Consider the following 27,905-nt stretch of genomic DNA (forward strand, 5'->3'; position numbering starts at 1 on the left):
TTTCAGACGGATAAACCTAACACATGTTCTTTATTACTTTCATTTTAATTTTAAATTGCTTGACACGTTGAAAATTGTCATAAAATACTGATGGAAAACATTGGCATTCTGTTTCGTGGCAAATTGCAATTCAATGTCTGCAGCATTTCAACAAAATTATGAACGAACTTTAAAATTTGTGATCAAATTACAAACGATTACAGTAATTATTCTACCGCTGAACAGTTAAATGTCCAATAGGTTATAGATAATGGTTTAAAACATCGATCCCACAATGTAATTGTAACCATTCATTTTCTTATCTAAACAAAGTCTTGTACAATAATTGTTTGTGTAAGGGTAAATTAAATGTTCGATAGTTGTCCAAATAAAATAACAAATTGACAAGACTTGCTTCCGTTATAAAATCTTTATTGATATGAGGAAACGATTAATTTTTATAAGTAGCCGAAGCTATAAACGAGATTTTGAACTCTTATGTTTGAAGTTCTGTTACAAATATGATGAAAATTAATAAGAAAAGTGAAAATATTTTTCCATGAGGAGTGTCTACATAACAAGTTAAAAGAAAATAATGATATTTTCAAAAGGTATTATACCTAATATCATGTGTTATTCTCACAAATCTTGTTTTTGGATATTAAGAAATAAATATTGATACTGGGGATTTCTAGATATACGAGTGATCATGGGTTAGTTTCTGAACTGTTTTGGTTTGAACATTTTCTCATGGTAATGTTAATGGCTTTATACTTCGGACTAGAATCGAATTGAATTTTTCAAGTCTATTTTAAGTAAGAAAGTAATGATGGAATAAACTGATCTAAATTCATTAAAAGACATATTCGTCCACCAGTAGGCTACTAGTTTAAAAAGGTTCCATCAACTTACAAACGGAATAATGGATTAGTTACTGATTGAAGAAATACATACACGTGCAAGTGTGAAATAAACCAACTGTAATCACAGATCAAAATCTGGCGACATCGTGATATAGAGCAGTTAAATGATAAAAAATATGAAACGATATCGTTTTAAAGACGTAATGCACTTGATTAAATATTCAGTTTTGGAATAAAATTCTGCATTCCCTTTCTAAATAGAGATCATTCAAGTGCGTAATAAAAGTATCTTTTGAGACACTTAAATGTTTCATACAGACTGATTTATTTGTCAATAAATTGTTTTTTTGTGCTTAAACACACAAAACACACTTTAGAATAAAAAAGAAGAACTTGCCGTATATTATTTGTGTGGGACCTATACAAAAAACATACGAATACTTTTGAGTTATTTTTTTCAATCGCAAAATGTGCAAGTAAAGACGGACAAGATAACGTATTATAATGATGAAATGAGAAATGGTTGTTTATTTGCTGGAGGAATGAAATAGTGTCGGAAGACAAGAAGGGTGACAGAACTGGCTACCGTTCGCAGTTCGGAATTCGGTAAGGCATTTTATAAACATAAGATATTGTAAGTATTTTATTAGATGTAAACGATTCATTAACATAGTTTATGGTTATGTTTTGAACAGTCTATGCTTGTTTTAATAGATATTTGAAAAGGCCGCAATATTTTTACATGACAGTAAACTTGAACTTTGATTTAAAGAAGTTAAGACTTCAAAAAATACGAACAATTAAATGTAATTTGTTATACAAGGACTCTTTACCAAGACATGCAACTATATTTCATACTGAGCAAGCTTGGTGAATTCATTTGCACAATCTAATAAATCAAAATGTGTCTACTTCCAGAATATCGCGGCTATACAAGTACGATAAAGTACAATTATCGAGATAATTTTGATTTATATCTACTGTTGATTTCAATATAACCTTTGAAAATTACGCATGATAGAAAATTATTAAGTTTTGTCAATTTGATTTCAAATATTACGGAACATTATCAAACGAAATCATCGGATAAATCAGAAGGGTTATAAAAGAAATGGATGCTATTATAATAAACAAAAAAAGTTTACTCCCCGTTTCTACAACTCTAGTACTTTGTACAAGCAACCTATTTATGTTTAGTTTTATTTGTAAGTAAGTTATGGAAGTGTGGAAATAAGAAAAACAGATGTATATCGGCCGTCGGATATATATCTCTATTGTAAGGTATAACGTATTATTCAGGGTAGGTTCTATTATCTAAAATCTTGTTTGGCTGTAATTTAACATACTGTAAATGTCATCTGTTTAAATGGCTAGCATATGGTATAATCAATCCATATCAACTTTTTATATTTTGGAATATGATATAGTCACAAGTTGGCAGTACTTTTATGCAATGGAATTAATGTCCCGTGTCATCTTATAGCAAAAGGTGATAAATTTGGCACGAATCTGATCTGTTTGAATTCATGCAATTTTATAATCGACAATTAAAATTAAGCAGGTTTTGATTAGGTATCATTCAAAACATGTGAGTGTCAGATATAAAGCGCTTAATCTAAAAGTATGGAGAACTAAATGTTAACATTAAGTAAACATTTTATACAGTAGACGAAGAATAGAAAGTTTATTTGTTGTTTCAGTTTTATACATAGATTATGGCTTTATCAAGTAAAAGTAAACATTCTGCGGTGACATATTCACCAATAGCAGAAATGGATGAAGGAGTCTTATCACGCACCGGCAGTCGAGATGGAAGATCGAATACGGGGCAAGCGGACGGAATAAGTAAATCTGGGAGGCAAAGAACAATGACGGACATGAAAAGTGCTGGACTAGGATCTAAACAAGCCTCATTATACCTCAGTCGAACTGCATCTCTGGTGAGAAATGGTAAAGATTCCAGGACAGAGACCCCTAATAAAGACGATGGTTCAGTAAAAAATAGTGACACAAACAGTGGAAGTGTTTCAAAGAAAACATCTGTGTCGTCCATGCAACGTGAATTTACATTCACTGGATATGATATCATGGCTGACAGTAAGTGCACATTTTTTTTCAAGGTTAATTACCTTAAATCTGATTCTTTAGAATGAAAATATAGCGATGTTTCTATAAAACTTAATAACTCGAACTTAAAGCCACCGATATCGTATTTGTTGTTTGAGGTTCCGATGCCTGTCAGAAATTTAAAAAACATGAGGTTGTGAAAAGACATTTTTATATCGTTTTGGATGGATAGGATATCAAATATTATCTCAGAACATGAGGCACCATAACTAGATTGTAAACAGCTGAAAAATATTTTATATCCGAGGTATTCGACGCCGGCTGACGATGTGATACCGTTTTCAACAGGAAAGTGTAATTAATGATGAAGCAATATATCTCCATTTCATTGCAGCTGAGCCTGTAAAGCATCCAAAGGAATCCGACGAGGAGAAAAAAGAGCGGGAAAACGTGCAATGTTACATATCATCGTGCAAGCAATTAGGCATAAATCCTGTAAATTATATAGCAAGGCATATAAATGATCAACGTGTTGTAATGAAAAGTCATCCATTAGGGCCTCAAGGAGCGCGAGCGTTGTGTGTTGCTCTAGTGAACAATAAATTTGTAGAGAAACTTGATCTTGAGGACAATGATATTGGCACTGAAGGAGCTGTTTGTGTCGCTGAGATGTTGCGAGAAAATGAAACCATAACTGAACTTGTGAGTAAAAATGTTGAAGACTTGTTGATAAAGTAAATCAACTCGTTCAATCATACAGATCAGTGTGGAGACCTTTACATTGAACCTGAGGAGACTTTCCTGGTTTTAACTTCATTTTATCAAATGTAAAACCATGTGCGTTTTCTCGATCCTCCTACGAAATACATGTAAATTGAACAAATGTTATTTTCAGTAAACTTAACGCAGTCATCCCGCTTAATCGTTGAGGTGCTAAATTTCAAATATTTATTCTGAAAAATTATATTTATCCAAGTGTACCAATATCACAAGGCAAATATAGTGTCATTCTTCGAATAATTGTATCAGTTTCAGTTCAAGTCAATAAGACAAAACATAGCACATGATTCTTCATAAGATATTCAAACAGGCCTAGTGGTGCGTGAGTAAAGCAGGGGAATCCTAATCTTGGGTTGCGAATTAGATTTCAACTTTTGGACCTGGTCATTTTGCCCGATGTAATTTAACGCGAGACATGTTATTGAAACAGAAATTGTAAAAACTACATATGTACATAACTAAGCTATGGACTTTGCACCTCTAAAATATGTGCATTTTATTTTCAGAGAATTTCCGAGAATTTGATCGGATCAAGAGGAGCCTACGCCTTTACTGAGCTACTTAAAGATGGGAAAAATCTTCACACTTTAGACATATCTGGTAAATTATACAACTCATACCTTTACATCTAAGACATATCTGAAAAACTGGTAAAATATAGAATGCATACCTTCAGATTCTGGATATACCAGGCAAAATATATAACTCATAACTTATTTAGTACTACACTCTTGATATATCTGGTAAATTGTACAATCTACATCTTCACATTCCATGTATATCTGGTACATCATACAACTTATATTTTTACACTCTAAACATATCTGGTAAAGTATATAGGACCTATATAATTCATATCTTGTTTCATAATCAAGCGAATTCAAACAATTGCATCCTCAAACTGGTGTGCAATTATTACATAATTTGAAAAATTCATTTTTTTCTTGTATTTAGGTAGTGGTTTAGAAGATTCCGATTCCAAATTTGTGGCGGACATGATAGAGGTACGTATAACTTGCCTGATCTATTTTCATACAATATGCGTTAAAGCAACAGATCTCAGATGTGTTATATCTAATCAATTATTTAAATGTTCGTCCGTCTGTTTATCTTTATTTTTTTCTAATCAGTGTTACACCAACAACTTGATTTATTCAAAAATATAGTTTCTTGCCAAAGCTACCGTAAGTAAACATCTCAATAATTCAATACTTTCTTCTAAAGTGATTGACTGAGTGTTTATATTTTACAGTTTAACTCACGGCTGAAAGTGCTAAATGTCAGTCACAATCGACTGAGTGATGCTGGTGCATTTGACATCGGCCGAGCTATTGGTAATACGTTTTAGATGCTCAGTAACTATGCTTTGCTCTATCTTAAACATGTGCAAAAGTATTTCTCACAATATCAACCTGTTTATTCAATGTAAAATACTGCTTTTCTTAGACATGGGTTTGCAGATTCAAAAATAAACTGATATCGCTTGCTCTTACTGTAATGAAATCACACATCCACAAATTATGTCAACTTAAGTAAACATTTTTTCTAGCTAATCATATAGATTAGATTTTCAAAACATGAAAAGAATAAGCGCAATATTTCAGCAATAAACGACACACTACAAGAATTAAATGTAAGCTGGAACCACATCAGAGGGAAGGGTGCCCTAGCAGTTGCCATAGGTGTTCAGGTCAGAAATTTGTTCTTTCACACATAATATTTAGCTACCACCTAAAATAAAATGAAGAATTTTAATTAATGAAAATTTAATGTCAGCTGTAAGAGAAATTTATACTAAAATCCAAAATTATCGGCAAGTACCAAAGCCGAATTCCAACTAACTGCATTTCAGATATATTTACTTTAATAGCACATCTGATAAAGAAATGATATTTGGATTCATTCCATTGCTTTGTTTTCTTCTTTCAGAAAAATGTTGGTCTTAAAGTGCTAAATGTGTCCTGGAATGGATTTGCTAAAGAAGGTGCTATATGTATGGGACGGGCATTAGAGGAAAACAGAACATTAAGAACTCTAGATATTTCAAACAACCGCATTGGTGTTGATGGGGTTGGTGGAGTTCTCAAAGGGTTGCAACAAAACGATGGACTAACTGAATTAAAGGTAACAGTGAAAAATATTCCTAATCGGACTATCAGCATACAATAAGTCTGTATATAATTGCTAATTGCTAATAATCTACTAGTTAAAGGGTTACATTTAGCTTCCATTCTTAAAAACATAGACTGGCAATAGTGTTACGGCTTTGTAAATTTGATAAACTTATACTGCAGGAGCAACGTAAAAATACCGGGTTGAGCTGGTTTCACAGTTTTGATAACTGTGTAATTTAAATGCCTCCGTTGACAGTACTTTAGTATTGGACAAAATTATGATAATTACATTGTTATAATTGTACTGTAGATAGGACAGAATCCATTTTCACCCGAGGTGGCGTTGACAATACTCCGAGCGATAGGGGAATCTGATAAGTGTGTGCTGACACAGCTCGATCTCTCGGTAAGCTTTCCTGTTTTTGATAAGTTTTCTCTCTTCTTTCTCAGTTATAGTTACGTTAAGTGTTTTATGAGTTTGTATGTACAAAATATATACTAGGTACAAAACAAGTACTTCACACAAAAATATTATCTGAATTATAACGTTTTTATTTCAACCTTTTGCAAAATTCCCTAACGGCTTTTCCATGTAGTAGCAAACAAGTTCCATTAAAATAATTTAAAATAACTATGATGCTTAATATGGCAATTCGAAATGTTAATGTATTATATTAAATGGGGGAAAATACCCGTGCTTGATATGTACTTCTGTGATTAACTATTCTAGGATATTGTAGTCCGATCTGATTTTCTTGAGAAATGGGATGAAATCAAACGCAAAAGAGCAATTCCACTCCGTATTATGTTTGGTGCAGTTGTAAGGTCTACGGACGCTCCGACCAAAGATCCTAACGCTATAGACTGGCGGGATCCCGTCATGCGCATGTTTAAGTACATGCAGGATCAAGGTTACAGGGTGATTGATTTGTTGAAAAGACTGGATAAAGACAGAAGTTTCAGCGTAGATAGACAAGAGTTTAAACTAGGTTTGATGGTAAGTGTATGATAAAAAATTATTATCATTACTGTAGCAGTTGTCTTCTTGCGACAATAACATTTTAAAAATGATAATATTACATACATTCATTACCTTTTTTCATTCTTATTTTTGATTTTTCATCATTCATATTGTACTTGAATATAGCGGAACGTTACTCAAATATTTGAGGTTGCGAACAAATGAGAAATCGCTGATATTTCTAATTTTCACATCTATATCAGGCCGAAAATATCCCTCTCACGGAGGCCCAGTTAGATGATGTTATTGATAGGCTAGATGCAGATGGTGACGGGGAAGTTGATCTTGGGTAAGTGCCCACAATAAACTTCGATTTTTATGTAGTAATATTACTGATTAACCCTGTTTTTATATATAGCAATATATAGTAATATACTTCTATAATAACACAATTATGCAAATACTAATCTCGTATTATCATACGGATTTTACAAACATCTACAAATGTAAAAATGAATATTAACTAACTCGATAACAAACTTAACGACTAAATAGATTCAGAGGATAAAACTCATTAAAATCGCACATTTTAATCATATGAAAAAAATATACATTTCTAGCACTTGTACATTTTGATTGGCAATATGCAAAATATAACAGTTATATGGTAAGTCGTAGGTTTCCGATGCGACCAGAATGCGCTAATAATACAGACTGGTACACATCTAGCTATATCAATGTCTGTACAGATAGAACAGTTCATCCTACAACCGTGCTTAGAATAGTACTTCATGGTTTTCGCTTTTTCTATTTAGTGTTCATTTAAGAATTTATGATACGCCTGATCCCAAAAGTTTCCTTTTCTCTAATTAGTGTCCTTCAAATATGTAAGGTATAATTGAGAAATGCAGTTTGTTTTGTTGGATTTTATGTCCTTTTCAACAACAGTTTGGTTAAACACGCTGCTTTTTTTACCAGTGTTAACATGTTCTCAATAAGATAGTGACAACTTCCTTTCTTGAATCCGAGGTGCAAGACCAGTGCAAGACCAGTAGACAAACTGTCTTCAGCTCGATCCATCCCATCACTGAGTGTTGGATTCAAACCTATCACCTTCTCATTGTATATTTTATGCTCTACCTTTTATGCCCGTCCTCACCAGGTGGGCACAATTTTGAAAGTTGCCCAAGTCAAGAGATAGAAAACCGTTAAATTAGATATTAAAAGTGTATCAAAGTTAAAGAAAAGTATGCACGAGATGTATACCCTCTTTATTTATGTAGCAAAAATATGATATACATAAAGAATCTTAATTATACTACATGCCAAAATGTCATTGCAATTCCATACAGAACTTCAACCACAATGCTTTGATCTTTATAATAAATTTCAAGGTAATATGTTTATCGGATAATGATATCAACTTGTGATTAGACTGTTCAAACACTCGCCGAACTACTATTATATGTAACTATATTAAATACTAACTGCTTTTATTTAGCATGTTTAGGAAACTTCTCAAGGTACGTTGGGTGTAAGACTTTTATACTACTGATAGCGGTAAACTGCTAGATCTGTACTTCTTTATTTCCAATTTATATGATTTTTTGTTTGACTTTGTACTTTTTGTGTGAAATCTGTCTACATAGGAATTGATTTACGTCAATATGCCCATATTTTACCTTTGCTATGCATATACTTATAAACTGCTTTGCTGTCTGCAAATCTGTTGGCTAGTGAGACTGTATTAGGAGAAATTGTTTTGTAGATTCTGAAGTTATAATCTGTTACATTTTTAAAACTTCTTTAAGTTCAGTCCTCAACTATGATTTTTTGTAGCTTTTATGTTTTTCTAGCTACTGCTATGATATACTGATATGCTGGCGGTCTAGTCCCGCATATAGTATGATACCACACGGTACTTTCCTCTTTTACTGAATCTTCACAGGAAATACTGGCTGGCAGAATGTAAAAATAGGGAAGACAGAAGTATAATGTTCATGTTGTATATGAGGAAAAAAAATGTCCCCAAAATATTCAGCAGAACAAAGAAGATTCTTTCTTCAAAGATTTGGTTGCAAATAGTTTGCAAAATAAAACTCAATAAAATGTGAAAGTCAAATATTTCAAAATTATAACACTTTGTTCATGTTTAAGACTTACTGATGTGCAAAATGTACGCATACTATCATAAGGCAAAAAGTACAACTTGTATCTGTTAAATTCAGTCCTTGCTAGATAAATATTGTTTCACGAAAATATGCTCTAAAATGTCTTACTAGATTATTTCAGACCATGTACCAAGTGTCAGAGTATCACACTTAGCGTAAAACATGGCTAATTTTGATTGCTTTGTTGGGATTAATGTCGCATCGACATAATAATATGTCGTATTGTAACTTTTTCAGTACTGATGGTGGAGGAAGACCCAGGGTGTCCCTTAGTGCATTATTTCATCACGAGCGGGTACCTGGGTAGAGCCACAGACCTTCCGTAAGCCAGCTGGATGGCTTTCTTCAAATGCAGAATTTAACGCCCCGATTAAGGTTCGAACCAACATTTGTGAGGGAAGGGACAAGTGGTTCTAAGTCAGCGATCTTAACCACTCGGCTAATTTTGAGACATCCTTTAGAAAGAGAAATTTGAAAATTTCTTACAGAAAAAGAACATGTATACATACAATGCACAAGTTTGTTCTAGTTTAAAACTTACTCAATTTACGTGTTTTAGGATTTATTATGTTTCTTTTATCTTTTTATATCACGATATGAATGCCAATTGTATAGTTATATATCGAAAATATAATTCAGCATGGTTGCACTTATTCTATTACAATTTTAAAAATTTCCGCCATTTTCATAATTTTATAAGTTACCTGTTAAATGGAACATATATACAGTAAAATAACATAATTGACTAAACTTTTTTCAGAGAGTTGATCAAAGGCGAGAAAGAGTTTCGGAGGAAGATGCATGCCCGCATGCGCAAGATGTTACGGCAGACAAAACCAGTGGCGGAATCGGCAGTTCAGAAACTATTGAAAATTGAATTGTTGTGAACTCGACATTTCAATAAGTGTTGAAATTTGAATGACTGTCATTGAGGCCCGTTCTGATTCGGTATTTTAGAAACAAATGGGAACGGAACGGTTGTGAAACCCGTGCTAGACAAATGGAAGAACTGCTTTGAACTGTGTTTCTGAAACTGGTGAGAATTTAAATGCTGAACCTATGATACCAGCATCTAAAGACCTTTAGAAAACTGCATTGCTGTGAAAAATTTGGTGTAATTTCGCTACTATTCAGAGGTGTCAGACACGGCACTGCTCATTCAAGAGGAGCACCATCTTGAAAACAGATCTTGACAAAAAGTACATCGGAAAAAATGTTTGTTAAAATTAGACAAAACGTTTAAGAGTCTGACGAAATTTGAAACTCTGTATCACTGTTTGACAAAATTCTTAGAATTGAACTGCTATGAAATCAATGTTAAATAAGTCATTGGAGGTTGTGCTCGGCAATCTGAACATTACAGAAACTGATGCGAAACCCTACAAAAAGAAGATGAATAGAAACTAGAGAAAATTCTTAACAGTTAGTAAATGTAACATGAATTTTACTAATACTCATCCTTGAAAAACGGACAAAAAGTTACTATGAGTATGACTGCTGGCATCCTGAACACATACAAAGTTTTATAATGGTGAAATGTGTTTTACTATAGTTAGGATACAGTTAAGGTTAATATGATATTTTTGTATCTTCCTGTATACTGGGTGTTATTTTGAAAATAACAAGGGAACTAGTCTATGTGAGTGATGGTGTTTATGATGACCACGGCATTGACAGCTTACTTCCTTTCCTAATAAATGTAAGCAGTCTGGAATATTGATAAGTAGCACAGTATTTTGACCCTCTCTTAGACATGAACAATTAACTCCTGAAAGAAAGCCGATCGTTTAAATGATGCACATTAATTGGACTTTCATGTCACTACACAAAACCATGCAACATAATATGCTTTATGCCCCTCCCCTCTTTTAATGGGAAGGGGTGAATTTATTGGGTGCATATCTCAAAACTTACTTGATCCAGAATTTTTGGTTGTTCAGAAATTCACTCAGCAAGACCACATTTATGGCCCTCGAACCTAATTTATCTCTGTCTTTGAACTGGAGACATGCAACTTTATCGGAATGTTTTTCAACATGTAAGTGGTATGTACCTGTTTTTTTCCCTGGGATTTACGAACACTACATCTCTTCCCCTACCCCCTATTCTTCTTGGTGATGATTAATAGTAGCTATACCTACCCCTACCCTACGACTCACACCAACCAAAGGTAAAATGACCTGAATAGTTCTACTCAAGAGAACCTAGTACCTAATTTCATCAAGATTTCATTAAATGCAAGCTGCATATTAGACTAGTGTATGATGCTTCAATCCATTCACACTTGTAGTTGCTGAGATACCAGCATACATATAAAAACTTTATCAAAACTGCTTAGTCTGAACAAGGGCATAACTTTCAGAAAAATTGAACATGCATCAGCAAAGAAAACAGTGTGTGATGTTTCAATCCATTCAAACAAGTGTTTACTGATATTAGCTCGGCAAAACTGCTGGTTAGGTTAATTTGGCCAGACAAACATATTTTTTGCCTCATTGAAGGAAAATCTGTACAACCAACATATTCATGATTTATAAATCTGTTATTCCAAATGTGCTAGTAAAATACAAAAAAAAGATTCTGATTGGAAATTGAACATCAACTGACAAGTCAAAACATTCATTAATTTTTTATTAGGAAACTATTCTTTTCAAGTTTTGGAACTTATGTTAAAGACACTTGCTGCAGTTTCTTGTACCAGAGATGGTGCAAACATTTCCCAGTAATAGAATTTGTTCAAACTTTGTATATGAACACAGTTTCATGTTAGAAATGGAAAATGCAAAAACAATCATAGGTCACCGTGGTTGTCTAGGAGTTATCTGCCCTTATAACTGGATTTTTCTTCAAATATGCATATTAAATGGCAGATAACTCCTGAACAAGCATGGTGACCTTCGATTTTTTTCATAATTCTGCTGTATTTAAAGGCCTAGATTCACTACTATATAAGTGTCCCCCAACAAATTCTATTATTTGGATTTTTTACCCAAAACTGCCACAACCGTCCTTAACTTGTGCAAATGTCTGACATCTGATCCTGCAAAAATTACCAGACTCGCTTGAACTTGCCTGACATGTAAGACGGTCTGGCAACTTATGTGATGCCTGTGAGATATTAGCTTACAAAATTTACCAACAACTGGGGCATAAATTCATAAAAGTGTAGAATTGTGGAACTTAGGCATTGCATGTCAGATCATCTCACTGAACAATTATGTGAAGCTTAGGTACAAAAAATTAACCACTTTGGGATGTTGATGCCAATACCGACCAAAGGACAAGTGCATTTGCTATGGGCAAGTGCATTAGCTCTACCTGTTCATGTAATAGCTGAGCTAAAATGAGCAGAATTTCAGCAGATTTAAGATTGTTTTCGTACAAATCTGTATAATACGAACAATCATGGTATGTCACTCCATAAACATTTCTGTTAAGGAACTGTTTGAAGATTTTTGTTTTAAGCTCCCATATGTGCTGCTGAGCTGAAACGGTCGAACAAAATTGAAAGGACCACCAAGAGGAACATCTTGCTTAGTTTCATCAACTTCAAGCAAATGTTGTCAGACATCTCGTTTTAAGATAAAGAATAACAGCCTTATGACAGATGTTGAGGGAACACAACTGTCCACCCTTATGCACAGGTGAGCAAAAAAAGTAATGTTTGAGGATTACAAGCTGGAGGATTCTAAAGATTGTGAGTGAAAACAGTTTTTGTACAAAGAGTTACTGTAACTTTTTGAACATTTGACCTCAAAATCAATAGTTCATCCACTGCCCAGTAATATGCCTGCAGAGTCTGAAGATCGTAAGTAAAGGGGTTTATTTGTACTAACGTTAGTATTTTTGTACTAACAGTCACTATGGCCTTAAACTTTAATCCCCATGATCTAAAAATCAACAAGCAAATTCAGAGGATTTATATCTGGCCACCAGTTAGGTTGTTTTGTGAATGAGGGAACTTATTATTTTGAAAAATATTTAATGTCTAGGTATACTCGTACACAATTATAGGCTACAAGGCTTTTGTTGGAATTTAAGGTTTTTAAGCAATTCAAGGGCAATAACTCTAAAGTTAGTTAAGATATCCTGACAAAAATTGCATGTGATCTATATGTGTATTCAATTTAATTAAGATCCATCAATAGGTTACTTTGTATGTGTGAATTTATGAGCTTTAAAACAATTAAAGGGCAATAACTCTGCAGCTACTAAAAGGATCCCCTGCAACATCGCCCCATCGCAATATGTATTTGTATTAAGTTTCATGACAATCCATCCATGGGTTATTTTGTTTAGTGAGCATTTATGAATTTTAAAAACAAAGGGTAACAACTCTACAGTTAATGAAGGAATCCTGATGGAAGATGAACATGCACCATCGCCCTATAGTGATCTACATTTGTGTAGTTTCATGAAGATCCATCAGAAGGTTACCTTGTTAGTCAAAAATACCAATTTTTATCAATTCAAGAGGAAAAACATGTGAGCAAAGATCATGTGCTTATTAATAATTATGTGAAATTTGGTGATTCTAGCTAAAAAACTTCTTAAGTTTTAAGCATATTCAATTTGGATGCATGGACAAACAGCTTGACAGACAGTGCCAAATCTATATCACTCCACCTTCGGTGGGGGATCATAAGTAATGTCAACTGCTCACAAGCAATAAGCCTGTCAAGTTTGAGGATCATAGGTCAAGAGGTTCTCAAGATATTGAGTGGAAAAGGTTCTTGTTCAACAGTCACTGTGACCTTGACTGTTGACCCCATGTCTCAATGACTTTAAAGTCAATAGGGGTCATCTTCTGCCCATGAGAATTCAACAGGGTTCACCCACTGCCAATAAGCAATGTGCCTATCAAGCTGGAGGACAAAGGTCAAAGCATTCTTCAGATATCGAGCAGAAACTAAATTGCTATCTGATGAATGGACAGATGATCAGGTAATGAGTCCCTTTGGGTAAATAAAAAATTACTGTGCATTTGCACGAAATGAAGACATGTAACATCTGTTTTTAATATTTATTTCATCAAATACTGGTAAATAAATAAATATAATCTGGACGGATAAAAAAGTGTCATAAATGGAATGTAAAAATAAAATAAGCAATACATGTTGACAGTAAACTGTGCCTCTGTGTGCTCCAACTGTATTACTACTCCAAAGTGTAAATAATGTGACACCTTAATACAAGCGTAAAGTTGGTCATCAATTAACATAAAAACCTTATATTTTCAGCTTGGTTTATTATAAAGTTCTTCTTTCTTTTCATCAGTTAGTATGGCATTCATACTGAGATCATGTGTCTATCAGACTTTTAAAGACCGATGAGCTATCTAAGATAGATACTCGAAAATCCCTCCAATATTAGTTGCTGAAACATCTGAACACATCACGGCTCTCTATACCACTTGTATAACATTGGTATCAAAAGTTCATAAAGTCATATTCCCTTTTCAGTCTCAGTGTAACACTCAATGTCTCTGTTTTACCATCCCACTGTGCTTTACCACTTTTATGATCAACTGGATGTGGTAAATGTAATCCAAGGAAACTGGAAAGATAAAAGATCAAATTATGAAAGTAATGCAAACTCTATAATGATGTCTGACTACTATGTTTTAAATGCTCAACTTCAGTTTACCTTTTTCTATGTAATTTCACTGTAATGGTGAGTGTTGGATATAACGTTCACTTTTATGACAACCCTGAGAATTACTTACACAAATAATCATATGTCTTGTGTTGAAAAGAATAATAGTTTTCAGACTTCAAGTCTATGCTTTTTGACAGGTAACATGCCAAAATGCAATAAATAATTAAGGTTAGGGGTAAGTAAACAAAAGCCCTAAGCCACTCACCTAACCCTGACTATATGTTAACACAGAGTTATGGTTGGTAACAATTATGTGTAGTAAACAAAACAGGTCAAGTACCCCCATTTGAACAAATTTAATACAGGTCTTTCAGACGGGCGTATAAATATTATCAGACATGCGTATATGCATTATTTCAATGCGTAATTTACGCTAATACGCATCTTATCTCAAGCCCTGAATAGCAGCAAGGTGTTATATTTAGATGAATTACTAGGTTTTGGCAGAATAAATATACATAGAGCTGTCACAGGAGTGACGAATTATACCCCCACAATACGGCCTTGTCATAGAAGTAAGCCAATGTCAAAGTCGAACATCAAAATCAATAGGGGTCATCTGCTGGTCATGATCAACCTCCCTATTAAGTTTCAAGCGTTCTCAAGTTATCGTCCAGAAACGGTTTACCTGTTCCGGGTCATTGTGACCTTGACCTTTGAACTACTGACCTCAAAATCAGTAGGCTTCATCTGCTGGTCATGACCAACCTTCCTATCAACTTCTATGATCCTAGGCCAAACTTTTCTCAAGTTATTATCTGGAAAACGTTTAACTGTTCTGGGTCATTGTGACCTTGACCCTTGACCTACTGACCTCAAAGTAGAACTTGACCTGTATTTTATGTTATTACACCTATGTACCAAAATTTATGATCCTTGGCCCAAGCGTTCTCAAGTTATCATCCGGAAAATGTTTAACTGTTCCGGGTCATTGTGACCTTGACCTTTGACCTACTAACCTCAAAGTCAAACTTGACCTGTATTTTATGATGTTACACCTGTGTACCAAAAATTATTTAAATCTGTCAAGCCTTTCATGAGTTATTGTCCGGAAACCATGAAAACCAACGGACTGACCGACCGACAAGCTCACTTCTATATACACCCCCCCCCCAAACTTCATTTGTGGGGGTATAATAATTTATTACTTACTATTTCGGTGTTCTACAATCTAAAAACTTAGGTTTCACATCTAGTGTAACATCAGCCATTTTGGTGTCTGGTAATTTTATCTTCACCTGAAACAAAGGCATAATGAAGACTATTATTATTTCTCTGCAAGTCAAACGAAAACACAAACAGAGATGGCAGCAAACACTGACCTCCCCAGTCATGTTATTATTACTTAAAAAATAATATATCCAAAACAGTGATTTGTTGATGAATAAAATCATTGTTTAAATGCGAAGGAATTATATCACGAGGATGCAGCCCGAGTAATATAATAATATGCATCTAAACAACAAACAATGATTTTATATAAGAGCAAATCACTGAGATATATTATTTCGATTCTAACATGTTATCAAGGATTATTATGTATATCCTTGACGACATCCATTAAATATTTGCCTGATTTCTGTTGGTTTCTTTTCCAGCGTGCAGCTATGCCGTTTGACACTATGACATAACAATCGTGACGTCAGAAAAATGAATTGTTGCATAATAACACACACATTTCAGCCTTCTTTGTTTAATAGGAAAACAAATTTGGTCATGTTAGAATAGTTATTATTTTTTCCTAAGCAAAGCTAACATTCACTCCAATATTTTCCTTTAAACTGGAGCTATCACCTAAACGTGATAAATACTCCCTAATACCACTATGTCAAAAGCAAGATGGTACAAATGTATTTTGTTGTCCCAGAAAAATGTACAATGTGTATAAGTTTCACTGGAGCTTAGAGGCTACCTTTGTCTATCCATAAGTAAGTCATGCTCATCTTTACTTCATGGTGATCCCATACTTGATATGGGGTCGGTGTGACACTAAACCCAACAAAAAAATTCCTTTAAAATAAATACAGGAAGGGAGTAAATATAGAGTGCAGCTGTTTATAGACCGTGGAGAGTTTATGTATACTGACCACCATATCTTCACAGGAAGCTGTTGCTGGTGTTTTATTCCCCATCTGTAGAAACATGTCCTCTGATGTTACAGCCTGCTTATGTATTATATCATACCTGAAAACAGATCAACTTTAGGTATCATTCCATTTCCTGGATATATAGGAAAATACATAAACATAAGGGAGGCAATCCAATTCATTTTAACTTACAATACAGATTTTGGAAACTGAGTAATATCTTTTTCTTGAGGTATGGAGTTTGTAAAGGAGTATTTTTTGTTATAAAACAGCAAAAAAGACCCTTTTGCCATGTGGTAACACTGATTGCAATCACTTCACTGCATCTTAAGGTATTAGATCACTAATAGAGAACCTCCTTTTTGAAGAGTATTCAATTCCTACCATAAACCTACTTTTACTGCAATTCTTAGGGGGTGTAGGTTCAAGCCCTACTGGGACCAAATTTTTTTCCCCCTTATTTTCCTTTTTTCTAGTAAGTTTTTACTTCTTTCAAGACTTATTATTGATTTCTTGTACAAAAATGGAAAAAAATTAATCTTATAAGCGATTTCTTAGTGTTCAAAGTGAATTTACTACTTAAATAGAAGGGGTAGAGTTACACATCTTTAAAAATATTGAGTTACACGCGGTGAAAGTTTTCTATTTTGCTTTCACTCTTGGAATATATATTGTGGAAGAAATTTAGGTAGGTTTTGCCTCTGTCCTAAGGTTATTTTTAAATGGAGTAAGACAAATTCAAAACAGAAAAACAGCATTCGACCTTATTTTTTCAATGTTGAAGTATGAATTCTGTCTCATTAAATCCGTTTACTTGAGGCACCATAGAAAAAATAATATTGACATTTTTATTTTGTGTTTTATAATTGTTTACCAATAGTTTGATGTTTCTTTTATTAAAATAAATGGTAAAATGAGTTCTCTGTAAACGGTTTGGATAGTGGCTATCACTTTGAAGTTTGTCTCTACTTGAGCTTGAGGAGATACCATAAGTTATACAAAATTTATAAAAAACGGCACGGTAAAAGTTGTTTAAAAATTGCAAAAAAGTGCAAAATACGGTTACCTTTTAGAATATACCAAGCAAAGGCCATTTTGTAAACATTACTATTAGTGCTCTAATACCTTAATACACCTTACTTAAAACTGAGAGAATGAGTTTCTTAACCTTATCAGATTCCAGACACATGCAATAACACAAACTTCATGTGCATTTATATCAGATCATTAGATGAATCAAGAGCTGTCAGAAGACAGCAACACTTGACTGTTCAAAAGCCTTGTCAACTGAATAAAGATACCGAGTAAGTCGAAAAAGTGGCATAATTTGTAAAAATGCAAACAAGAGTTATGGATCTAGTACAATGCATGTCAGATCATCACAGTGGACAAGCATGTTAAGTTTCAATCCATTTTCATTAATGGGTACTGAGATACCAGAATACATACAAAAACTTAACCAAAACATTACTAAGTCAAAAAATGGGCTTAATTCTGTAAAAAAGCAAACAAGATTGATGGTACCTAAGCACTGGATGTCAAACCATCACAGTGAACAACTGTGTAAAGTTTCAATCCAATCCCATTAGTGGGTACTGAGAAAACAGCCTACATACAAAAACTTAACCAAAAATTGCTAAGTCGAAAAGGGGCATAATTTTGTAAAAAATCAAAAAGCCAGTTCTTCACAGTGAATAAGTGTGTGAAGTTTCAATCCATTCCCACAAGTGCTGAGATACCAGCTTACATACCAAAATGTAACCAAATCAGTACGCCAACGCCGACGCCAATGAATGGGTGAGTCCAATAGCTCTACCTATTTTTCGAAAAGTTGAGCTAAAAACAACTCAAAACTGACCAGTAGAATAAAAACAAGCACATACTCTGGTTGTGGTCGAGGATCATATACAGATTCAAACTCTGCACCCTCCTGAATTTCTTCCGAGTCCCATATATCTTTTGTATTCTTCTCAACTGTAAATATAATATAAACAAGACAGTCTGAAAGACAGCTATATGCCCCGCCGCTGTTATAAATAGTGAAAGGGTTGATGGTACATTGGGTGGAAGCATTAAACATTTGAGTTGTGACCTTGACCTTGAACTGGCATGGGTGAATTTTGAGTTCTGCACATTGTCTTGATAAGGGGAATATCACAACCAAGTCATATTAAAATCCTTCAAGGGGTTTAGGAGATACAGAGCAGACACAAAAAAGAAAGCTCAAACCTTTGACCTTGAATTCAGACCTTGACCTTGAGCCAACATGGCTGACTCATAAGTTCTGCATATCGTCTTGATGAGGTGATCATTTGACCAAAGTTTCATGAAAATCCTTCAAGGGGTTTAGGAGATACAGAGCGGACACAAAATGGAAGGCTCAAACCTTTGACATTGAGTTGTGACCTTGACCTTGAGCCTACATGGCAGACTCATGAGTTCTGCACATCGTCTTGATGAGGTTATCATTTGAATCAAGTTTCATGAAAATCCTTCAAGGGGTTTAGGAGATACAGAGCGGACACAAAATGGAAGGCTCAAACCTTTGACCTCGAGTTGTGACCTTGACCTTGAGTAAACATAATAGACTCATGAGTTCTGCACATTGTCTTGATGACGTAATCATTTGACCCAAGTTTCATGAAAATCCTTCAAGGGGTTTAGGAGATACAGAGCGGACACAAAATGTTACAGGCGGACGTTGACCATTCCTATAACCCCCCACCACTTGTGGCGGGGGATTAGTAATATGAAATACAAAAGTATATAAAATGCTGCTAGAATATTAAAGCAGTCAATTCAAAATAATTTGTGTTAAACTTTTCATTGATTTCATGCTTATGGAGACTATGAGCTATAAAATCAGAACAAAAAGTAGCGTATTTTATCTCTTAATTTTGAAATCCACAAAATTAAGACTCAAAACAAGAGCTGTCACTATTGGTGACAAATGCCCCCGAAGCGTGCCCAAGAATGCTACAGTTGTCTGCACAAAATATGCTAGAATAGTTCAGGTATGAATCATTTTGTGACCTTGACTTGACCTGAGAGACCCGGGTCATAAGCCTGACACACCTTCTCAATATGGTTAACAATTGTGTCAAATTATTTTCAAATCCCTTGATAAATGGCATAGTTATGGACCAGACAAGAAAAAGACCATGTTAACCTTTGACTTCTAAGTGTGACCTTGACCTTAGAGCTAGGGGTCTGGGTCTTGCGCATGACATATCATCTCATTATAGGTAACATTTATGCCAAATAATTTTTATTAATTTTAAATCCCTTCATCGATGGCAGAGTTATGGACCGAACAAGAAACAGACCATGTTAACCTTTAACCTCTAAGTGTGACCTTGACCTTAGAGCTAGGGGTCTGGATCTTGTGCATGACATATTGTCTCATTATGGGCAACATTTATGCTATGTAATTTCAAAATCCCTTGATGAATGGCAGAGTTATAGACCGAACACAAAACAGACCCTGTTAACCTTTGACATCTGTGACCTTGACCTTGCAGCTAGGGATTTGGGTCTTGCGCACGAAACGTCGTCCCATTATGGTGAACATTTATACCAAGTTATTTCAAAATCCCTTTATGGATGGCAGAGTTACAGCCCGGACAAGAATTTACATGGATGCACACAAGGACGGACGGACAGTGCGATTTTAATATGCCCACCTTCGGGGGCATAAAAAGTTGCCTTTTAGCTGAAACTATGAAATTTCATGCTAGTATGCTAGTGAAACTGAGTAGCTTCAGTCACAATTTTTCTTTATCAACATTACTGTAGACAACTGTTCCTGATCTACTAAAGAACTTGTAATAATTTATCTTTCTATCATTTAATATTTTTATATTTACCTTTCTTTTCCTCAGTACCCTTGCTGGGCTTACTTGCAGCCCCAATGTTTCCTGGGTTTAACTGGGCTATACTTGACACTGGCTACAAAAAAAAAATTCCTTGTTAGTCATATCTAGCTATTCTCACATACCAGAGGTCTTTCTTGACTGTGTCTAACCTCCCTTGGATCACATGCTCTTTAAAAGAAAAGATTTCATAACTTTTATAACATCATCAGAATTCTTGCAGAAGTAAAACAAAATATTCAGTTTAGACTTTTGTTTTACTGAAGACCAAATTTTGATATTCTGGAGAGTTTTGGTCTTATTTTTCTACACACACAACTGTATATCATTTGATTTGCACCACACATCCTTAGGACACCCAACAACAAAAGAAAGAAGAAAAATATGCACTTCACTCAAATAGTAATATTCAACTGTGACTCTAATGAGTGTCCACACATGCATGCACAAAAAACAGCATTATTTCAAGGCCATTACAAATCTCCCTGTTCCGCTATCTATTAATAGTTATGCATAGCCTCATGAATACGCATGTTGATCTACAGCTGATTTCAAAACTGGTTAACTTTTCCGTAATCCTGAATTGGTGAAACGCCTTAATGAAATGGGGATAACTTTGTATATAAAACTGTTTTCATTTGTTTCCAGATCGGTCAGGTTTGTAATCATGGTTATAAATAGGTTATTAGATTTATATCGAGAAATATGCAGGAGTTCTGCTGCGGAAATGTTGCACTACTTTAGGAGCTCATTATTATTCTGCAAAAGAACAAGTGCATATTTCTTGGTGCAATTCTAATAATCTTTTTATTACAGAAGCATCTACACTTTTATATATTACATAAATGATATAAATTTGTTTTTTAACCTGTTGCTCAGAGCAAAATCTAAAATATCGTCACTAAGAAACTTCTAAACACGATGACATACATGAAACTGACATAACAAATGACATCAGACACTCAATATGGAATTCGATATGGAATGGATGCTAAATATGGAAAATTATTGACGTTTCAGGTTCCACTGAAATTTTATGAAGTTCATAAATTTAATGAGTAGGTAATAAAATTTGATATTCTATGTGCGTGAAGAATTGTCAAGCCCTGTGTAAGCGATGTCAAAAAATGTTGCCTACGAAATAAATGTTTTTTCTTCAACAGCATCAAATTAAATAGTGCCAAATTTGTAATTGCGCATAAATACATCATTGGAGTGTAAAGAATATCAGAAACTATGAATCACTTAATCGTTATGAATGCCAGTGGATGGAATTGTCCAACTAATATCAATAATGTAGCAATAATATAATTTCAGTCTTTGATAGCCACACATCAAAAGTGGCCGTGCCTTACAATTGTTCTAGGACACTTACCGGTACTAGGTGTTTTCCCAAAAAGTAATTATTTCTATTTTATCGGAATTAAAACAAGAATAATAATCTTCATTTGTGAATGAGGTGTGGTTTTAAACTTACAAACTGCAAAGATTACACATAGCAGCCTACCCTCAATCCCTGTATTTTAAGACTTCTTTGAGTAGTAAGCCTGTTTAACACTTTCCGACTTCAAAATAAACTGTCCACATGGGGTATACAAGAGTATCATGACAATGTATCAATATGAAACCATGAATACTGTAAGACTTCACAATTATTACACAGTTTGAACCAATATTTTTTCATCAAGAAGCTATGTAGATATATACCTTGTCTTCATCACTATCAGAGTCTTCATCAGGAGGTTTCAGTATGTCACAAAGTGAAGATAACATTCCTGGTGCCATAGCCCCTTCCATTCTTCCTGACAGTGAAGTGTTGATAATCTAAGGAGCAAGAAGAAGAGCATCAGGATTAATATAAATATGTGTACCTTCTTAGTGGGGAAGTCCATACAGAATATAACAACAGCTGTCAAAGGACAGAAACACTACAATGTTCAAAAGTCGTTTCACTAAAATAAAAATAATGAAAACAAAGATATGAACAAGTATAATTGAATATTAGGGGTTTTAAAGGTAAAGTTTAACACAATATCACTAGAATATGATACATTTGTATATAACTGTAGGTTCAACTGTTTAAACCTGTGTACACTGTATATATTATGTGTAAGAAAATGCTACATTCTACTGATTATAGGGTCTGTTTAGACATGCAGTAGTGACTTATAAAATTCTTAATCGCCCTGCAACAAAGTTCACAGGCCTGCAAATTTCAGATGTCTGACATTTTTTCCAGATGATACCTATATTATTATTACTGCAAATAAATATGATGAAACTGATGCATAGTCTGTTTAACATCAAATGTGTCACAGCAATACAAAGGCATCTGCAAGTAGTTATTTATTTATTTATTTATTTATTTTGTTGGGTTTATTGTCGCACTGACACAATTTTAGGTCATATGGCGACTTTCCAGCTTTTAATGGTGGAGGAAGACCCCAGGTGCCCCTCCGTGCATATTTCATCACGACCTTCCATAATCCAGCTGGATGGCTTCCTCACATGAAGAATTCTACGCCCCAAATGAGGTTTCGAACCCACATCGATGAGGGGCGAATGGTTTAAAGTCAACAACTCTAACCACTCGGCCACGGAGGCCCCTCTACAAGTAGTTAGAAGTACTGACATGCTTCATGTTTCATTATGGATGCATGTCATGACATCCTGGCAGGGTTGAACTGTGCAGTATTGCCTGATGAATCTGTTCATTCATTGCATTACTGATTTCTACTGGTAAGAAATGCATGCATCCTGCAGGATAACATTTAAGCGTAAAAGTGGAATTTTTGACTTGATCCTTATTCTAGAATGTACACGATGAATAAAGACGATGTTTTTTTCTGGATCAATTTCGGGCCGAAGTTTGGCCCCAATCCCAATGAGAAATAGTATGTTTTTTTTCCAATTTTACCTTCAAAATTTCCAACTGAAAGTTGAAAAAATGCCTGAAAATTTTAACATCATGACACGAAAAGTAGGTTCCGAAATACATTACATTGGTGTTTATGTAAATGGTTTTGGTTTTGTAAACAGTCGCTTCATTGAAAGGCATGATAATGCAAGCGTCTGCTGATCGTAAACATGCCGTCTACAACTGTAAGTATTATATACAAAGAAAATCAATAAAAGTGACGCTAAAAGTATGTCAAAATTGATGTTTTGTTTGTCAGAGAAACATTAAAACTACAGACTCGTTTACCGCTCAAATTATTACATCTACAACGGCTATGTCTAGTCAATTTGAAACCGAAAGTAAAAATAAAGAAAAACTAACAATAATAGCATCAGTGACGCCTGATTCAAGCAAAGAGCTATAAAAATAAATAGATCGGCAACTTGAAAGGCATATAGAGCAAATCTCGCCAAAAAAACGGGACAACTGAATGAGATCTCGTTTACCGGAAGTGACGCGTTCTCCACGCGCCTTTTTGTAAGCGAAAGCAATTATTCATCGTTAAATTAATTATCACCGTTTGACCACGCTTCTTTTGATGGTAAGAAACGTGTACTTTGTCAGGGCTCCAGATAAGATGCGTATTAGTGTAAATTACGTATAGAAATAATGCAAATACGCATGTCTAATAATTTCTAAGCGTATAAAAACATATATGAAATTACAGAAACGCACACAATGTTTTTTACTAGCGTAAAAACAAAATCTGAATCGTCTGGATGTGTTACGTAACATAGCCGATCAGCATTAATTCTCCCACATTGAACGTATACACGCATCGTATGATCTCTATAAACCTAGGTTAAACTATACACTCAATGCGTGCATTAACTAATATTGATGGTACGGTAGTGTATTTAAAAGCGGTGTCGATTTAAATTATCAACTTCCGGTGTGAAGTAAACAAAAACAAAGGCTGTGACTAAATACAGAGTTGGTGCACCTGTGATATATTACAGACTCCGGTATATACCGGATTAACTAAATTTGAAAGAAAATATCTTAAATGTATATATTTTGTAACCATGGTAATACTAACCCTAACCTCTAGTCAGTATATTATGCATTTGATACTCTAAATGCGTGCGGACATGCAAAAAAATGAGTAATTTTGCCGTGCGCTCCAATGGATAATAATTCCGCGCAAGCGCAGAACGGCTGCACCAACTCTGCAATGAGAAATATTCAAAAACAAAATGTCTCTTTCGAAGACTGCTAATTTCTAAAGGTGAAAAAACGCTTTAGTCTTTCTTTCAACTATAAAAAAATGATAAAAAAAAAACATCATAAAAGGTATAATTTTATTGGCTAATCTTTTGGTAGACAAGCTTACTACTGGTTCTAGTAACCTCCAAAGGTCTACTATAGATAGGCATTGTGATTCCACTGACCATCAAAATGCAACCAAAATGTCTTTGAAAGACTATATGACAGAAAGTAAAATTTTGATTGACACTGATTGTGAATAAAAAGCAAAAACTTGACATAAGTCATGGGTGTTACACCCAATAAATATGTATACTAAATAGTTATAAAACTGTTTTGTGTTTTTTTTTCTTCTCATTTATGTTTTTTCAGCGTTAAAAGTACTCCTAGTCAATTTCAGATTTTACCATTTTACTCATTCACAAGAATTATGATGAGTAATTACTCCTAGGCCAAAAAAATTATCTGGAGCCCTGCTTTGTGTCTTAAGACTATTTAACATTAAACTAATGTTGTTTTAGAAGCTAACATGAATTTTAAATGTACTTTTAAAGGTACAAATTGTAACTCCATACTCGCCGATGTTTGTTTTTAATAAGATAACGCTGATTCATGCTCTGACACGAGATCACGCGAGATTACAGCCAGTTGCCATTCTGTGTATTTTATAGTTCTTTGATTCAGGTAACGATCTAAGTTATAACGAAACACAAGATACAGTCATGTCTGTTGTATTGCAAGCTCAATGAGAGATGAATATTTGCTTGCAGAAGTTTTTTTTATATTTTTAATGAATGAATATGATAACTGTACTATCTTTTACCAAAAAACTTGCCTAAAAAGTATTGTTAGTTCATTAATTCTGAAATGGGTGTTTTACAATACATTTTTCCCAATTGTAAAAGCCCCCGCCCCATTCCCAATCTAGTGGAAAAAAACACTGAAAGAAAAATATGAGATAGGAAAACATTACAGACACTTAATCTGACACAGAATAGAAATACCATACCCCTCCCACTTAATTTGCACTGTTGTTAATGTAAACAACATCAAACTTATCAACTTTCTGTAAATTTAACATCACCATTAAATTTTACCTCACAAAGTATCAATTAAAACATTCAAAAAGAAGGAGAATAATGCATTAAATCACTTTTTGATTAAATATTTACCCTAATTTATTTCGAAAACAGACAAGATACAACAACTTCGCGGAAGCGTTTCGTGCACATGCGTATTTTGGAAGAGAATGAGTGATACCAGGAAGGGCGCTTTTTCGCGGAAGGCTCTAAGGTTCTAAATTTTTTTCTACAATTTAGAATTTGATTAACCTCTGACTTTTCAAAACTTCAGAATATACTTAGAAAATTCAGCGTATAAAAAAGATGGGGTCGTGTGCTTGATTTTTTTATTTTTTGCGCAACTGATTTGAAAAATTTGGACCTCACGCAATTTTTCATAATGGGCGTCTATCAATGGGAAAAAACAAAGACAAATATCAAACAGGGAATGCCACGTATCAAAAACGCAGCTTCCACAAATCATAACTTTTATAACATTTTTGCAAATAGAAATTTTTCTACAATGTATATTTTAGGGGAGGGTCTTTTCACCCCAAGACACCCCAAAACACCCAAAGACACCCCAAGACACCTAAAAATATTAATTATCCTATTGTTTAGTATCAAAATGTCAAAATAATAACATATTTTAATGTTTTAGGTGATAGTTTTTTTTTCCTGAATCATAAAAAAGGTAACTTTAGAAAAAAAAATAATTCAAGGGGAATAATTCAAATGATACAAATAAATTAATATTCTAGGTGACTTGGGGTGTTTTGGGGTGTCTTTGGGTGTCTTGGGGTGAAAAGACCTTCCGATATTTTAGTGAAACTTCTCACAGTTGTAAATAAACATATTGCCTATAATGTGGTAAATAAAATGTATAGATTCATATGCTTATTTTTGAGATATTTGACCATGATTAACTTTAATATTAAAGTGAACCGCACATTTCGCGCTAATTTCAAGACAATATTTTGAATTATTTAGCATGTCAGATGTTTTAAAATCATATTTTAACTTTAAAAAGGTATAGTAACAGTACGATTGTAATCAATTTACTCACAGGTTGCCATTAATTAATAAAATGATTTTCATTTCCGTACGCCGAATCCAAGCTTTATTATACGTTTTCCAGATAAATGACGTTACGCCATCTTCCGGTTTATCAAACTGCAGAACTACCTTAACAGGATCGGAAAGGGACTATCCATGATATTTCTTTTAGGTCACAATAGCCTTAATAGTTTTCCCTATATATTCTATATAAAACTGACCTTTTTCAAAGAGCTACCAAACATAGCCAGACCAATTTCAGAGAACAAATCCTTACCTCATTTTAAAGAGTTATGATAAAACTGATATAAAATGAAGAGAAACGTAGGGGTCATGTATCTTCTAAGAGAGATTTCTCTGGTCACATTTACTTACTGTAAACTGACATCAAAATCACACTGCTGTGACTTGGAAGTACTACTCATACTAAAATTGAGCTTGACTTCACCAAATACAACCTGCTCTCCCATTTTTCCTACCAAAATGTCAACAATACACAGCAATGAAATTTAAACAAAAACTAGCCTCAATTTAGACCTCTGTTGCCATGCCAAGTGAAAAATTAGTGTTCAAATACCTGGCAGCCATTACGCGACTAGACCAGATGGCTCCCACGCTGGTTCCTTTAGTTTAGTTAGGCCTATAAGAAAAACTATTTTTCTGTAATAGTCTCAATTTCATTTGTATAGTACCAGTAACACATCTGCATGAAAAATACGAAGTTTCAGCTTGATTAAATCAGTTTTCCAGGTTTCATGGCATTTTCAGTAACGCGGGTCCCTGCGCCAATTTTCCTTCAAAACTGATGTCACGACATAATTTTTAACCAGTTCTTCTAGCCAGAGCTGGTTTTTGCCCTATTTCATAAATTTTCACCATAATTTGCAAGCAAATTATACATTAACACTATGAAATATACCAAATGTCCCCACTGAAAGGTATAGATGGACATAATTTAGAGTGCAAATTTGCATTTTTTAGAAAAAATACCCCCAAATCAGTGAAAATGTGATTTTTTGGGTTTTTATCAATTTTTGCAGCAAAATTTCAATAAAATGCTCATTTTTTACC

At 34.1% G+C, this 27,905-nt stretch overlaps 2 protein-coding genes across 6 annotated transcripts; one reads left to right on the forward strand and one right to left on the reverse strand.

Moving 5' to 3' along the window:
• The first annotated feature begins 396 nt into the window (after positions 1–396).
• On the forward strand, positions 397–10,584 carry LOC123556875 (leucine-rich repeat-containing protein 74B-like). 5 transcript variants are annotated; one of them, XM_053543186.1, is made up of 13 exons: positions 397–1,476; positions 2,543–2,939; positions 3,304–3,611; positions 4,196–4,289; positions 4,644–4,693; positions 4,942–5,023; positions 5,294–5,379; positions 5,619–5,813; positions 6,114–6,209; positions 6,534–6,800; positions 7,028–7,113; positions 8,266–8,287; positions 9,696–10,584. In XM_053543186.1, exons 2-13 carry the CDS (start codon positions 2,558–2,560, stop codon positions 9,810–9,812), a joined length of 1,785 nt encoding a protein of 594 aa, XP_053399161.1. In that variant the 5' UTR covers positions 397–1,476; positions 2,543–2,557; the 3' UTR covers positions 9,813–10,584. The 5 variants fall into 5 exon arrangements, with proteins under 5 accessions (XP_053399161.1, XP_053399159.1, XP_053399163.1 ...); XM_053543184.1 differs by having other exon boundaries at positions 398–1,448; XM_053543187.1 differs by lacking the exon at positions 397–1,476 and adding an exon at positions 1,918–2,142.
• Positions 10,585–13,944: 3,360 nt separating this feature from the next.
• LOC123556876 (dynein axonemal assembly factor 6-like) lies at positions 13,945–26,012 on the reverse strand. The gene is made up of 7 exons (XM_045347933.2): positions 25,890–26,012; positions 22,260–22,376; positions 20,547–20,628; positions 18,564–18,654; positions 16,681–16,777; positions 15,746–15,831; positions 13,945–14,491 (listed from the first exon to the last, which is right to left on the reverse strand). The coding sequence occupies exons 2-7, from the start codon at positions 22,347–22,349 to the stop codon at positions 14,365–14,367; spliced, it is 573 nt and encodes a 190-aa protein (XP_045203868.2). The 5' UTR covers positions 22,350–22,376; positions 25,890–26,012; the 3' UTR covers positions 13,945–14,364.
• Between the last annotated feature and the right edge of the window lie 1,893 nt (positions 26,013–27,905).

Source organism: Mercenaria mercenaria, chromosome 5 (assembly GCF_021730395.1).
Source record: "Mercenaria mercenaria strain notata chromosome 5, MADL_Memer_1, whole genome shotgun sequence".
NCBI classification, from domain to species: Eukaryota; Metazoa; Mollusca; class Bivalvia; order Venerida; family Veneridae; genus Mercenaria; species Mercenaria mercenaria.

What these genes read in the sequence shown, in the direction of transcription:
- LOC123556875 (XM_053543186.1), top strand. Translation starts at nt 2,558, where the DNA reads ATGGCTTTATCAAGTAAAAGTAAACATTCTGCGGTGACATATTCACCA. An exon ending in ATATGATATCATGGCTGACA is followed by an intron (nt 2,940 to 3,303) that starts GTAAGTGCACAT and finishes ATTTCATTGCAG; the next exon opens with CTGAGCCTGTAAAGCATCCA. An exon ending in TTGTGGCGGACATGATAGAG is followed by an intron (nt 4,694 to 4,941) that starts GTACGTATAACT and finishes TATATTTTACAG; the next exon opens with TTTAACTCACGGCTGAAAGT.
- LOC123556876 (XM_045347933.2), bottom strand. Translation starts at nt 22,349, where the DNA reads ATGGAAGGGGCTATGGCACCAGGAATGTTATCTTCACTTTGTGACATA. An exon ending in CTTCCTGTGAAGATATGGTG is followed by an intron (nt 15,832 to 16,680) that starts GTCAGTATACAT and finishes CCTTTGTTTCAG; the next exon opens with GTGAAGATAAAATTACCAGA. An exon ending in GATTGTAGAACACCGAAATA is followed by an intron (nt 14,492 to 15,745) that starts GTAAGTAATAAA and finishes TTATCTTTCCAG; the next exon opens with TTTCCTTGGATTACATTTAC.